Source organism: Rhinatrema bivittatum, chromosome 9 (genome assembly GCF_901001135.1).
Source record: "Rhinatrema bivittatum chromosome 9, aRhiBiv1.1, whole genome shotgun sequence".
Classification (NCBI taxonomy): domain Eukaryota; kingdom Metazoa; phylum Chordata; class Amphibia; order Gymnophiona; family Rhinatrematidae; genus Rhinatrema; species Rhinatrema bivittatum.
The window spans coordinates 8,840,994-8,855,424 of record NC_042623.1 but is presented as its reverse complement, the minus strand read 5'-3'; the positions used below and the strand labels follow the sequence as shown (position 1 = coordinate 8,855,424).

The 14,431-nt window shown below is 47.1% G+C and overlaps 1 protein-coding gene across 1 annotated transcript in view; it reads left to right on the top strand.

Annotated features, from left to right (window-relative positions):
* Positions 1–3,769: 3,769 nt before the first annotated feature.
* The window catches only part of SUV39H2 (suppressor of variegation 3-9 homolog 2), a 63,069-nt gene continuing 52,407 nt past the window's right edge, over positions 3,770–14,431 (top strand). Inside the window, 2 exon segments of the mRNA XM_029616486.1 lie at positions 3,770–3,880; positions 6,908–7,053. Of these exon segments, the coding sequence (XP_029472346.1) occupies positions 3,862–3,880; positions 6,908–7,053 (165 nt within the window). The 5' untranslated portion in view covers positions 3,770–3,861.

Here is a 14,431-nt window from a genome sequence, read left to right as displayed (position 1 = left end):
GATCATGGGCCATGGGGAAAACACGTACAGCGGGACATCCGTCGGCCAGGGAGTACCAACGCGTCGACGCCTTCTGCTCCCCTTTCTCGACGCCGACTGTAAATCGCGGAGCCTTCGCGTTGTGCCACGTGGCCATCAGAGTCATGTGGGGAACCCCCCACTTCCTGCAGATGAGGAGAAACGCGTCGTCCGCCAGCTCCCACTCTCCGGGATCCAGGCGGTGACGGCTGAGATAATCGGCCTGGACATTGTCGACCCCGGCAATATGAGATGCCGCGATCTTGCTGCGGTTTCGTTCCGACCAGGCCATCAAGGACTGCGCCTCCTGCGCCACCAGCGGACTTCTCGTCCCGACTTGGCGAGTGATGTAGACCACTGTAGTCGCATTGTCCGAAAGAACTCGGACCGCCTTTCCCAGAGCACCGGTAGGAAGGCTTGAAGAGTCAGATGGACCGCTCTGGTCTCCAGACGGTTGATAGGCCAGCGGGCTTGCGACTCTGACCAAAGCCCTTGCACCGATGTCCCTAGGCAAACTGCTCCCAGCCGGAGAGACTGGCATCCGTGGTCACCACCGTCCACCTGGGCACCAGAAGGGACACTCCACAGGACAGAAGACTGGGATCCAGCCACCAGAGTAGGCTGGACCTCGCCTGGCCCGCTAGTGGGAGCGGTAGGTAGAAATCCTCCGAAACCAGCTTCCAGCGGGATAGTAAAGAGGACTGCAAGGGCCGCAGGTGAGCAAAAACCCAGGGAACCAACACGAGCGTTGAAGCCATCAATCCCAGAATCGTCAGGTAATCGCACACCCGCGGGCGGCTGAGAGATAACCAACGCCGCACTTGAGATTGCAGCTTGCATATCCGATCTTGAGATAGGACCACCTAGCCCCGCTTCGTGACTAATACGGCTCCCAGATATTCCAAGGATTGAGTGGGAGTCAGTTGACTCTTGTTGTAGTTGACCACCCAGCCCAGGGACTGCAAGAGCTGTAGCACCCTGGCCACCGCCTGCAGACACTGATCCTCTGACTTCGCCCGGACCAACCAATCGTCCAGGTAAGGATGAACCGGGAGTCCTTCCCGACGGAGCTGTGCTGCCACTACCACCATCACTGTCGTGAATGTCCGAGGCGCGGTCGCGAGCCCAAAAGGGAGCGCTCGAAATTGTAAGTGCCTGCTTGGAATGCAGAACCTTAGGAACCGCTGGCACGATGGCTGGATGCCCACGTCCCTAGATCTCACTTTTGTGAGATCTAGGGACGCCAGAAATTCGCCCAGACGCACCGAGTGAATTGTCTCCATTTGGAAGTGGGGAACACGAAGGCATCTGTTTACCCCTTTTAGATCCAGGATTGGCCTTGATGTGCCGTCGTTCTTGGGAACCACGAATGAAATGGAGTACCTGCCCCTGCCTCGCTGATCGACAGGGACGGGGGAAATGGCCCCCAAGCTTTCCAATCATCGGATGGTGTCCAGCACCGCCGCCCTTTTCTTGGGGTCCTTGCAGAGTGAGACCAGAAACTTGTCCGCTGGGATGCGAGCAAAATCTAACTCGACACTGTGTCTTATCACGTTGAGGACCCACTGGTCTGACTTCACTTTGGTCCATTCCTCGAAAAATAAAGGTAACCGCGCTCCCACATGTGGAATGACGTGCTGCAGGCGCGGCGAGGGCCCAATTTGGCAAAAAACCACTAACTAGGCCTAAGAACTGAGCACAAAAAAACAAAGAACAAACTGCAACCCTGACTAACTACCAGCATCAGGGCAGGGCTGTGACCAGACCTGCACCATCTACTGGAGACAGAGTAAGACTGAGGGGCTGTGACTGGCACAGGGGCTTATATGGCTCCGCCCACAAGTTTTAGTCTGTCTCCATCTACTGGTGCGGAGTCACAACCCAGGTGTCCTGGACTGATCCTGGTACGTACAGGGAACTTGCCTTTAGGCGATACATGGAACCATGAACGTATTAAGAAAAAACTCTGGGTAACATAGTCAGAAAGTAAACTGACCAGAAAAACAATTAGCATTACATAGTAATAAAGGTCACAATAAACGGTCGATCCATTGACTGTGCATGGATCATCAGGCAGAAACAGACTAAAGGGTATCTGAGGGTCTCTTCAAGGTAGCATGAGTTAGAGAAAAAGTGAAAAATGAAAGAACTTATAACAAACAATATCATAATTGTGAAGGGAAATTAGGGGGAATATGTTGCGAGAAATGGAAAGCATATGTTAGCTAAAAAGAGGGTTCTGGAAAGGCAAGGTTGAATAACCAAGTTTTTAGTTTTTTCTTGAAGGAGATGGGGCAAGGGTCCTGTCGGAGGTCTGGTGGGAGAGTGTTCCATTGAGTGGGACCTGCGGTAGAAAAGGCTCTGTTCCTTAGAGACGTTTTAGCTTGAGGGACGAAGAGAGTGCCTTGGTATGCTTTTCTCATTGGTCTAGTGGAGCTATTAATGCGAATCTGGAAGGTGAGATCGATAGGGGCAAGATTGTGAAGAGTTTTGTGCATGATGGTCAGCACTTTGTAGAGGATTCTATATTTGATAGGGAGCCAGTGAAGGTTGTAGAGGATGGGTGTGATGTGTTCCCTCTTTTTTGAATTCGTTAAAATCCTGGCGGCTGTGTTTTGTGACATCTGTAGAGGCTTAATGGTGACAGCCGGGAGCCCTGACATTGGTTCTGAGTCTTCCTCCCTGGAATTTTAAATCGTGACCCCTGGTTCCGCTGATTTTTTTCCAACGGAAAAGGTTTGTCGTTATCTTTGGATCATTAAAACCTTTCTAGTATCTGAAAGTCTGTATCATATCACCTCTGCTCTTCCTTTCCTCCAGGGTGTACATATTTAGATTCTTCAATCTCTCCTCATAAGTCATTCTCTGAAGACCTTCCACCTTTTTGGTCACCCTACTCTGGACCATCTCCATCCTGTCTCTGTGCCCTTTGAGATTTGGTCTCCAGAACTGAGCACAGTACTCCAGGTGAGGCCTCACCAAGGACCTGTACAAGGGGATAATCACTTCCCTTTTCTTACTCGATATTCCTCTCTCTATGCAGCCCAGCATTCTTCTGGCTTTAGCTATCGCCTTGTCACATTGTTTCGCCGACTTCAGATCATTAGACACCATCACCCCAAGGTCCCTCTCCCAGTCCATGCACATCAGCCCTTCACCCCCCCATCGCAAACAGACAACCCTCGGCCGCTGGAGCACAGTCCTGGGGGAGTTCCCCAGGCAGCCGCCATCTCCTTCATGTTTGCAATCTTCAAGGCAGACTTCGGTGTTCCGGGAGTGGAGCACGTCCCGCCCGCCGCGAAGAGGAAGGCTCCGGTGAGAGACAGATTGCTAGCCTGAAGGGGGGGGCGCCATCTCCCCTCGGACAGCAGACTACCTTGAGCCACCCTGGCTCTGAAAGCAAAGTAACACCGCACCCCTCGCTGTAACGCGCCCCTTAGGGCCAGCAGAGAGCAAAAGCACGCGCAGCCCTCGCACCCCAAAGTACCAGCGCCTACGCCCTGCTCGCACTCCCCCCCCTCGATCTTCCAGGTTGGACCTCTCCCGCGATGGGCGGGGCTTCAGTTCAAAGCGTTCCTCGGATTGGACAGCTCCCGTGGCAGATGTAGCGCGTGTGCCTAGCGTCTCCTAAACTGGACCCCGTGGTGGGTGGAGCTTGCAGGAGAGCGTCTCCCGGATTGGAGAGACCTCGTGGTGGGTGGAGCTTGAAGGACAGCTTCTCTCAGATTGGAGAGACCTCGTGGTGGGTGGAGCTTGCAGGAGAGCGTCTCCTGGACTGGAGAGTCCTCGTGGTGGGTGGAGTTGGGCTCCTATCGTCATCAACATTTGAATGAGAGCCCTAAGATGGCGGCGAAGCGAGGAGGTGAGGAGAGCGCGGGAAATCTGAGAGGGTGCTCCGGGGCGGGTGGGTGGTGTGGAGGAGGGGATGGGGGCGCCCGATCTGCGCGTGCTGGTTCTCCTCCGGGCCGCCTCTCCACGCACACCACCCTAAAGTTGCCAAGTGGCTTCGTTTTTTTCTTCAGTGCCGGTAGATTCCGGTCCTGGATTCACCGCACTGCACGCAGGGACTTGTAGTTCAGGTGGCCCTGGTGATTTCCCTCCGCCCCCGTCCCAGGCAGGTTTGGGGTGCGGGTCTGGCGGTGCCGTTGTCTAGTGGCAGCTCCTGCCGGCTTAAGGGGAGCGGGGCCGTTTCTTTAAAGAGGTCTGGAGGAAGCAGCTGCGGCGGGGACCGCTGCCCCGTTTACCGGCGACTTGTAAGTGGTCCCCAAGGTAGGACTCCCCCAGCCGGTCGGGCTTTCAGGATGTCCACAAGGAATGTGCACGTTAGAGAGAGGCGCTATATGCAAGCTTATCTCATGTACATTCCGTGTGGATAGCAAGTCCACCATTCCATGCAAGCGGTGGGGTAAAACCGAGAGCGGGTGGGACTGAAAACGTGGAGGCAGCGGGCACCCCTAGGTGTAGGATCGCATCTGCAAGTCCCCGGGGCTCTGCTGCCATTCCGGAGCACTGCAAGGTGCCAAGCAGAAGGGAAGCTGGCGACGGGTTGCTGGCTCCTGTGTGGCCAATTAAACCAAATGCCTTTTGGCTTGCAACACAGTAAACTGAGCAGGTCAAATACAAAAAAAAAAACCAGAAAAGTCCCAGAGCTGGTTTAGAGCTCAAACCTTCAGGGAGTGCAAGGCTTCTTGCCAAGGAAATCTGCCGCACAGAGGTGTTGCTGCCTCCCAGCAAAGCTGAATATTTTTATTCCTAAGACAACAATGTTGTCCTCTGTTCTTCACTCAGTTTAGCAGTTTTCTAAGGCTCCCCTTCCAAAATATGCAATTCTGGGTCTGGTTGGCTGTTCTGAGCTAATCCCAATAAGTGTTTTTCCTTTATAATATTTGTACGGCCTTTAGTAGGGCTTAGGGGTTCTATTTTATGTACAAATGAGCTTCTCCTGAATTTTGTGGGGTTAAACTATAGCCAGAATTTCTTGCCTCACATGCTCTGGCCCTGATGTAATAAGCCATGTGTTAGAACTGTGCACAGAAGGTCAGCATGCGGTTTCTTAGCACAGGTCCTAAAAAAAACATTTTAACCCTGCCAGGGGTGCTCAGTCTTCAGCCCCTCCCCAGCCAGTTGTATTTTCAGGATATCCCTAACGAATATGCATGAGAAATATTTGCATACATAGGTAGTGCATGCACATAAATCTCATGCATGTTCTTTTGAGATCCTGAATACTCAACTGCGGCTCAAGGATCAGTTTGAGCACCGCAACAGTGAGCTAATGGTATGCTAATGCATCAGGAGTTAAGCGCATTGACTTGAAAATGGGTGCACAAGCTTAAGTTAAAATGTATGCATAGGCTGAGCATGAGTGGTGATGGGGGGGGGGGGGAAGGAATCAGTTATTGTAACACTATGTATATAACTTCTGCCTACAAATTGTGGTTTAACATGGTTTGTGTACAAAGTATGATAGCATTAGCTATTGCCACCCACCCATGCATTGAGGCTTAATGTAACTGTACAGCTTCAGAAATACCTGTGAGATCACAGAATATTAGAGTCCTAAAATACTGCTACCCAGCCCTTTTACTAAATCTTGTTATGAAAAAAAAAGGCTAAAAGGAAAGGACTTAAATTTTTCCTCCAATGCTGGATACTGTATACAGACAGTGTCCTTCCAAATCCATAAAGTACACAAGCAGTAGGATCTGCAGGAGGATGTAGTTGAGGTGTCGAGCACAGCTGGGATTAAAAGGGGTTTGGACAAGTTTGTGGAAGAGAAGTCCATAAGCCACTCTTCACCAGGTAGATGTGGGGACAGCAATTGTTTATTCCTGGAATGGGATTGAGGATTTAGGATTTGGCAGTACTTGTGATCTGGATTGGCCACAGTCAGGGACAGGATTCTGGGCTCGATGGACCTTTTGGTCTAATTCAGCATGACATTTATGATCGGAATTTGTATTCTCCAATGTCATTTAATAGTAGTACATGAAAGGGCAGCAGTGCAAATATTTCATGTTATTTTAAGACATCTCTGCAATTATTGATTGCAGTGTGCCCTACAACACCAGTACATTTCCTGTGGGAGGTGCAGATTGGAAAACAGAGCAAGCTGGATGGCAACAGTTCCTATACAGAATCTGCATGCTAGCAATACCTCATTTCGGTCATACCTGCAAAACATGGACAGGCTTGCCAAATGAACAAAATAAGGGACCAGAAATTAGAAATAGAAGTATTTAGACAAAAACTGAAGCGGAAACCCCAAGAGGCCAGATTCTGCATGCAGTGCAACAACGGAGAAAAAGAAACAAATACATTTCTTCCTGTGCTATGCAAAATACAAAGATATTAGTGATGTGCTTTTCTCAAAACTAACAGAGAAAAATCAGACTTTCCAAAAAAGAACGAGCAGGAAAAACTCATCCTGGGAGAAACAGCAGCAAAATGTCGTTTCTTGCTACCAGGCCAGAAACAAGCTGAGCGGGGCAATAGGGATAAGCACTAAAACCTAGGACTTCTCCTTGTTACTCTCTTTTCTGTAAATTTTTTTTCTTTTAACCACTTTATGCATTATTTTGGCAACATGTAGAAGTTGTCATGCCAATAAAGTTTTATGAATCTGAATACATGTGCTTGACTACAGATCTCACTTTATTTATTTATTTTATTTATTTAAGGTTTTTATATACCGGCATTCATGATAAAATCACATCATGCTGGTTTACATTAAAATGGTGGTGCATAGAAAGAGAATTATAATTGACAGCTCTTGTAGATCATAATAAGACAATTACTAATTTGAAGAAAAATGTTCTTTTTTTTGTTTTGTTTTTAGTGTAGAAGGGGAATTTTGAGAGTGAAAAAAAATCCTATTTTCTTATTGTAGCTTGGTGTGTGCCATGCCTAGCTTCACTGGAGACCCTCCAGGAATTATGTAGAAAGGACAAGCTCACTTGTAAATCCATTGGAATCACGAAAAGGAATCTAAACAGTTATGAGGTGGAATACTTGTGTGACTACAAGGTAGAAGAGGTAAGGTGCAAACGAGCAGCTTGAAGCAGAGTTGAGTAATACTGTGGCACAATGATGTATCGTCTGAAGCAATTTACATTAACTTGTTCAAGTTCTTTCATGATTTTGTAGACTTCTATCATATCCCCCCTCAGTCGTCTTTTCTCCAAACAGCTAACTTCTCTAGCCTTTCCTCACAGGCCTGCCGTTCCATGCCCCTTATCATTTTGGTTGCCCTTCTCTGCACTTTCTCCAGTGTAGCTATATCCTTTTGGAGATGCAGTGACCAGAACTGCACACAGTATTTAAGGTGCGATCTCACCATGGAGCGATACAGAAGCATTATAAGAACATAAGAAAATGCCATACTGGGTCAGACCAAGGGTCCATCAAGCCCAGCATCCTGTTTCCAACAGTGGCCAATCCAGGCCATAAGAACCTGGCAAGTACCCAAAAATTAAGTCTATTCCATGTAACCATTGCTAATGGCAGTGGCTATTCTTTAGGTGAACTTAATAGCAGGTAATGGACTTCTCCTCCAAGAACTTATCCAATCCTTTTTTAAACACAGCTATACTAACTGCACTAAACACATCCTCTGGCAACAAATTCCAGAGTTTAATTGTGCGTTGAGTAAAAAAGAACTTTCTCCGATTAGTTTTAAATGTGTCCCATGCTAACTTCATGGAGTGCCTCCTGGTCTTTCTACTATCCGAAAGAGTAAATAACCGATTCACATCTACCCGTTCTAGACCTCTCATGATTTTAAACACCTCTATCATATCCCCCCTCAGCTGTCTCTTCTCCAAGCTGAAGAGTCCTAACCTCTTTAGTCTTTCCTCATAGGGGAGCTGTTCCATTCCCCTTATCATTTTGGTTGCCCTTCTCTGTACCTTCTCCATCGCAATTATATCTTTTTTGAGATGCGGTGACCAGAATTGTACACAGTATTCAAGGTGCGGTCTCACCATGGAGCAATACAGAGGCATTATGACATTTTCTGTTTTATTCACCATTCCCTTTCTAATAATTCCCAACATTCTGTTTGCTTTTTTGACTGCCGCAGCACACTGAGCCGACGATTTCAATGTGTTATCCACTATGACACCTAGATCTCTTTCTTGGGTTGTAGCACCTAATATGGAACCTAACATTGTGTAATTATAGCATGGGTTATTTTTCCCTATATGCATCACCTTGCACCTTACCAGCCAATGCACCTTCCAACCCCCATCTCCTGCCATGAAAAATGGCCACTACCTGATCAGATCCAGGCCAGCACCAAGAGTCATCCCTGGTGGCTCTTAAACATGTGTGAGCTGCTTTCTGAGAGCGTGTATTTATTTATTTATTTAGAGTTTTTTATATACCGACCTTCTCGATATACATAATCGAATCAGGTCGGTTTACATAGAACAAAACTTTCGCAAGTAAGGCGATACATTAAACAATAAAACAGAGTATTGAACTAAAGAGTACAGCATAACATTAAACAATAAACGGCGAATAGAACAATAAAACGTAAATCAATAAATATTAAATCTTATGTATAGATATATAAATGTATATATATAAATAAATATATAAAATAAAAATGACTATACATTTGTCAAATATCATGAGTAAGAGGTATTATTAATTGCAAATTATTGGTGGAAGAATTGTGCTGGTAAAGGTAAACAGGGGACAGTGGGCATTTTAAAATGGCATAACTATGAGACGAGCACGAGCTGAAGCTGAAGTAACAAGAAAGGGTCTTTCATAATAAGATAACTGTCCAGGTGATCTTGTCTCTTTTTTTTTTTTCTTTTTCCCTAGCTACAGCAGTCGGTGTGACCGTTAATGGGCAGTATGGAGGGTGTGGATAGCCCGGCCGAGCTTTCAGGCCGATATAGTACAGTGCACTCGGCCAAGCGCACCTTATATTGTGAAGTGTAATAGCGCATCAAAAGCTATGAATTTTCGCGGGGTTTGCTTGGCGTTTTTGCCGCGCGTCTATAGTCCCGCGAACACTCATGTTGAAGAGCCTATTCGTTATTTAGTCGCCTGGGATACTGAAAGTAAAATGCGCAGCTTGGCAGGCGTTAAAAATCTAAGCAACCTGGAAAAGCGTACAGAAAAGCAGAAAATACTGCTTTTTCTGTACACCCTCCGACTTAATATCCTAGGGATATTAATAAGTCGGAGGAACCAAAAATTAGAAAAGAAAAAAAAAATCTGCCCACTGCTCAGCGGGTTAGAAAAAGGGACGCTCAGTTGGATGTGGTTAGTGCAGTTAGTATAGCTGTGTTTAAAAAAGGATTGGATAAGTTCTTGGAGGAGAAGTCCATTACCTGCTATTAAGTTCACTTGGAGAATAGCCACTGCCATTAGCAATGGTTACATGGAATAGACTTAGTTTTTGGGTACTTGCCAGCTTCTTATGGCCTGGATTGGCCACTGTTGGAAACAGGATGCTGGGCTTGATGGACCCTTGGTCTGACCCAGTATGGCATTTTCTTATGTTCTTATGTTCACCGGTCTCCCTTTTCCTAACCTGTGGCTGTCAGCGGGTTTGAAAACGGTGCCGGTAAAATTGAGTGTCTGTTGTTGGACCCGCTGACAGCCACCCTACCGCCAATGAGGAGGCGCTAGTGCCGTGCTTTTGTCCCTAGCGCCTCCTTATTAGTGTGACACCTAATTTGAATACAGAATGGCGTGACCGGGAGAAGGGGCTCTCCCGTGCTTTTTACAGTATCGGCCTGTTTGTTTGTGTGGTGCACGCGGTGGACCCAGCACGTTCTTATCCTCCCCTTCCCGAGCTTCTGCCTTTTCAGGCTGGTGCACTAACCTGTGCCATAAAACTGTGCTGAAATTCAGCGTAGCTTAATGCATAGGTTCACTTTTTTTTTTTAACTCCCAATGCAACACGGTAATGCATCGGGAGTTTAAAAACAAAAAAAGTGTGCAGTCCATGTGCTGAACACGTGTAGCTCCCATCTAGCGTCCGATCAGCCCTGATCCTGCCTGGCTTTGGAGGACATTTTTGGTTTCTCCTGCTGTAAACTTCACCTCCCGTGCTGGCAAAGCTGAAGGGAGGCTGAATTTTCCTTTGAATCTTCCCTAATTTGGGTCTCATTGGATGGCAGCTCCAGGTGGGAAGGAAAACGAAGGAGATTTTGGCAGGAGCCGGGACCCTCAAGTGGCCCTGCCCGCGGGCTGTGCTGCAGCCAGAGCTTAGCTATGTCCTGATTGCTCCCCCTGTGGCACTCGTGTCTGACCGGGTGTAACGTTTCCAGCGCGTCTCTCTGCACGGGGGATAATGCTTAGCTGTGTCCTGATTGCTCCCCCTGTGGCACTCGTGTCTGACCGGGTGTAACGTTTCCAGCGCGTCTCTCTGCACGGGGGATAATGCTTAGCTGTGTCCTGATTGCTCCCCCTGTGGCGCTCGTGTCTGACCGGGAGTAACGTTTCCAGCGCGTCTCTCTGCACGGGGGATAATGCTTAGCTGTATCCTGATTGCTCCCCCTGTCGCGCTCGTGTCTGACCGGGAATAACGTTTCCAGCGCGTCTCTCTGCACGGGGGATAATGCTTAGCTGTGTCCTGATTGCTCCCCCTGTGGCGCTCGTGTCTGACCGGGAGTAACGTTTCCAGCGCGTCTCTCTGCACGGGGGATAATGCTTAGCTGTATCCTGATTGCTCCCCTGTGGCGCTCGTGTCTGACCGGGAGTAACGTTTCCAGCGCGTCTCTCTGCACGGGGGATAATGCTTAGCTGTGTCCTGATTGCTCCCCCTGTGGCGCTCGTGTCTGACCGGGAGTAACGTTTCCAGACTGGTTGTGTGTTCAGCGCTTCCCTGATCCTACGAGTCCCGAGTACCACACAACGTTTTTGTTCCTCTACACGAGCCTCGGGCTTAAAGTTTGGGAAGCGTTTTTGGTCTGACTTTGGGTAGCCACATGTGGCCCTGCAGGGAGTCCAGACTGTGGCAGGGACTTCTTGTTCTGAGCGCATCGCACACCGGTCCTTTCTGAGCTTCCCATGGCGGGGGGGGGGGGGGGGGTTCAGTTTAAATCTTCATGGTCTTTAAGCGCTCAGTAACTCTGCTCCCCTTTCAGTCAGTTCTTTTTATCAAGATTTACTACCCAACTTCTCCTGGCACACCACCCACTCCCCCATCAACACTCCCTCTTCCCTCCAGCATCACAATCCTGCCTCTCCCCTGCCATCATCTTCTTCCCTTCCCTATCCCCCTCCCCCTGGCATCACCACCTTCCACCACCTCTTCCCCACCCTCTCGCATCACCTTCCCTCTCCCATGACTTCATTTTGTTCCCTCTGCCTTAACCTCTCTCCCTACATCCCCTGGCATCTCCTTCCCTCTTCCTCACCCCCAGCACCAATTTCCCCCTCTCTCCATGCCTGCCATCATCGCTTTCTCTCCCCTCTCCCTCCGCTCCCCATGCAATCGCCTTCTCTTACATTTCCCTTCAACTCTGGCATCCCTTGCCCTCTCTCCCACACCCTGGCATCACCTCCTCCTTTTCCCTCCCCCCCGTGGCATCACCTTCCCACAGTCTCACTCCCTGGCATCAGTATCTTCCCTCTTCCTCCATCCTTCTCCCCCTACCCCTGGCATCATCACTTTCAATTCATCTCTCCCTTTCTCCATCCCACCCCAATCCTTCACCAGCAGACGTCTGGGAGCAGCTTACCCACTGCTGCTTCCTCCTCCTGTGCCAGCCTCCCTCTGCAATCTGAAGTGCACGGGGCCAGCAGGTCTCACAAGCCTACAGAGCCCCCCTGCAGTTTCCATTGCACAGGAGAAGCAGGAGCTGCTGCCGATAAGCGCTGCCCTCAGACTCCCCCTGCTGGTGAGAGGACACCCTGCAGGCCAGGAGGGAAACAGGAAATGAGACTGCAGCCGGGGCACACCTGCACTTCAGCCGGGACACACCGGTTGGGAAACGCTGGCCTAGAGCTTTATGCTAAGCTGACCAATGCCTCCTAGGTAGTCCCAATCCAAGACTCGCTAGGTAAGATCTAGGAGTAAAGTTAAGGTGTTGATCTCAGCTTTCAAAATGTTGAAGGGTAAAGGTGATTGACTTGGCAAACAGCAAGTAGGTTACAAAGGTCACAAGAGCAATGTGAGGTACAATTACCAACAGTTAAGGCTCTTCACCATGCCAAGCTTTGTAACGGGGATAACCACAGAGAAAGCCCTAAGATGTGGAATGAACTACCTTTAGCACTAAAGGGAGAAGAGGATCTGTTAAAACTTGTACGAAATTAAAGATTTGGCTAATGACGAAAAAGTAGCAACTAAAGAGAGGGGTCTTTGACAATAGGCTGGTCCGTTCTGTATTTTATTTGTATCTTATGTGTATTACTGTTGTTGGATGTTTTGTTGATTGATTGATTTTTATTTGACTGTTGTACATCGCCCTGATGATTATTTAAATCAGTAAGGTGGTTTAATAAATTAACCTTTAAATAAATATTGTCAATCCCTTGAGAGAATGCTCTCTGCTATGGGACAAACTTTAAGAAACAAAACCTGTTAAGACATTTAGGAAACAGCTTACGGCTTACCTCTTCTCCGCAGTCTTAGGGTAATAAAGTGAATCTATTCAGTTGTAACTGCATATCTAATATTCTGTGACCATGAGCTTTACCAGTTAGGTAGTGAATAAGCAGCAGGAGTTGTTAAATTGTAACATATTCAGTATCTGAGGACTAATGATTTATGGTTAAGGCAGCAATGTGTTAAATGACTTGTTTCGGTGACTATTTTAGCTAGCAGTTGCCTTTATGATGCTATATTTTATTCGTTTAACATGTTAGGGTTTTTGACTATGTATGTGGCATCCCATTAGCTGCCAGGGGTTTGGATATGGTGGGTTATAAATTTTAAATAAACAAAATGTGGTGGTTTTGTTGAATTGTTGAAGCCATGCAGAATAAAATGAAGCTAAAACTCATTCAGTCTGTCCCTTTAAGATAGGTGCGGGATGGGAATGTGAACAATGGGACAGTGCTATAATCAGGGTACAAATTATATCGCAATGATAGCAAGGATCAACGTGGCGGGGGTATGGCACTTTATGTCCGGGAGGGTATAGAGTCCAACAGGATAAAGATCATACAAGAGAATAAATGCTCAGTAGAATCTATATGGGTAGAAATCCCATGTGTGTTGGGTAAGAGTATAGTGATAAGAGTATACTACCGTCCACCTGGACAAAATGGTCAGACAGATGATGAAATGCTAAGAGAAATCAGGGAAGCAAACCAATTTGGCAGTGCAATAATAATGGGAGATTTCAATTACCTCAATATTGACTGGGTAAATGTAACATTAGGACTTGCTAGAGACATAAAGTTCCTGGATGTAATAAATGATTGCTTCATGGAGCAATTGGTTCAGGAACCAACAAGAGAGGGAGCTATTTTAGATTTAATTCTTAGTGGAACGCAAGATTTGGTGAGAGAAGTAACGGTGGTGGGGCCACTAGGCAACAGTGATCATAACATGATCAAATTTAAACTAATAACTGGAAGGAGGACACTAAGAAAATCTGCAGCTCTAACACTAAACTTTCAAAAGGGAAACTTTGATAAAATGAGGGAAATAGTTAGAAAAAAACTGAAAGGTGCAGCTGCAAAGGCTAAGTGTTCAACAGGCTTGGACATTGTTTAAAAATACAATCCTAGAGGCGCAGTCCATATGTATTCCGTGCATTAAGAAAGGTGGAAGGAAGGCAAAACGATTACCATCATGGTTAAAAGGTGAAGTGAAAGAGGCTATTTTAGCCAAAAAAACATCCTTCAAAAATTGGAATAAGGATCCATCTGAAGAAAATAGGATAAAACATAAGCATTGTCAAGGTAAGTGTAAAACATTGATAAGACAGGCGAAGAGAGAATTTGAAATGAAGTTGGCCATAGAGGCAAAAACTCATAATAAAAACTTTTTAAAATATATCCAAAGCAAGAAACCTGTGAAGGGAGTTGGTTGGACCATTAGATGACCGAGGGGTTAAAGGGGCTCTTAGGGAAGATAAGGCCATTGCAGAAAGACTAAATGAATTCTTTGCTTCCGTGTTTACTAATGAGGATGTTGGGAAGATACCAGTTCTGGAGATGGTTTTCAGGGGTAATGAGACAGACAAACTGAACGAAATCACTGTGAACCTGGAAGATGTAGTAGGCCAGATTGACAAAATAAAGAGTAGAAAATCACCTGTACCGGATGGTATGCATCCTAGGGTACTGAAGGAAGTAAAAAATGAAATTTCTGATCTATTAGTTAAATTTTGTAACCTATCATTAAAATCATCCATTGTACCTGAAGACAGGAGGATGGCCAATGTAACCCCAATATTTAAAAAAGGCTCCAGGGGCGATCTGGGTAACTATA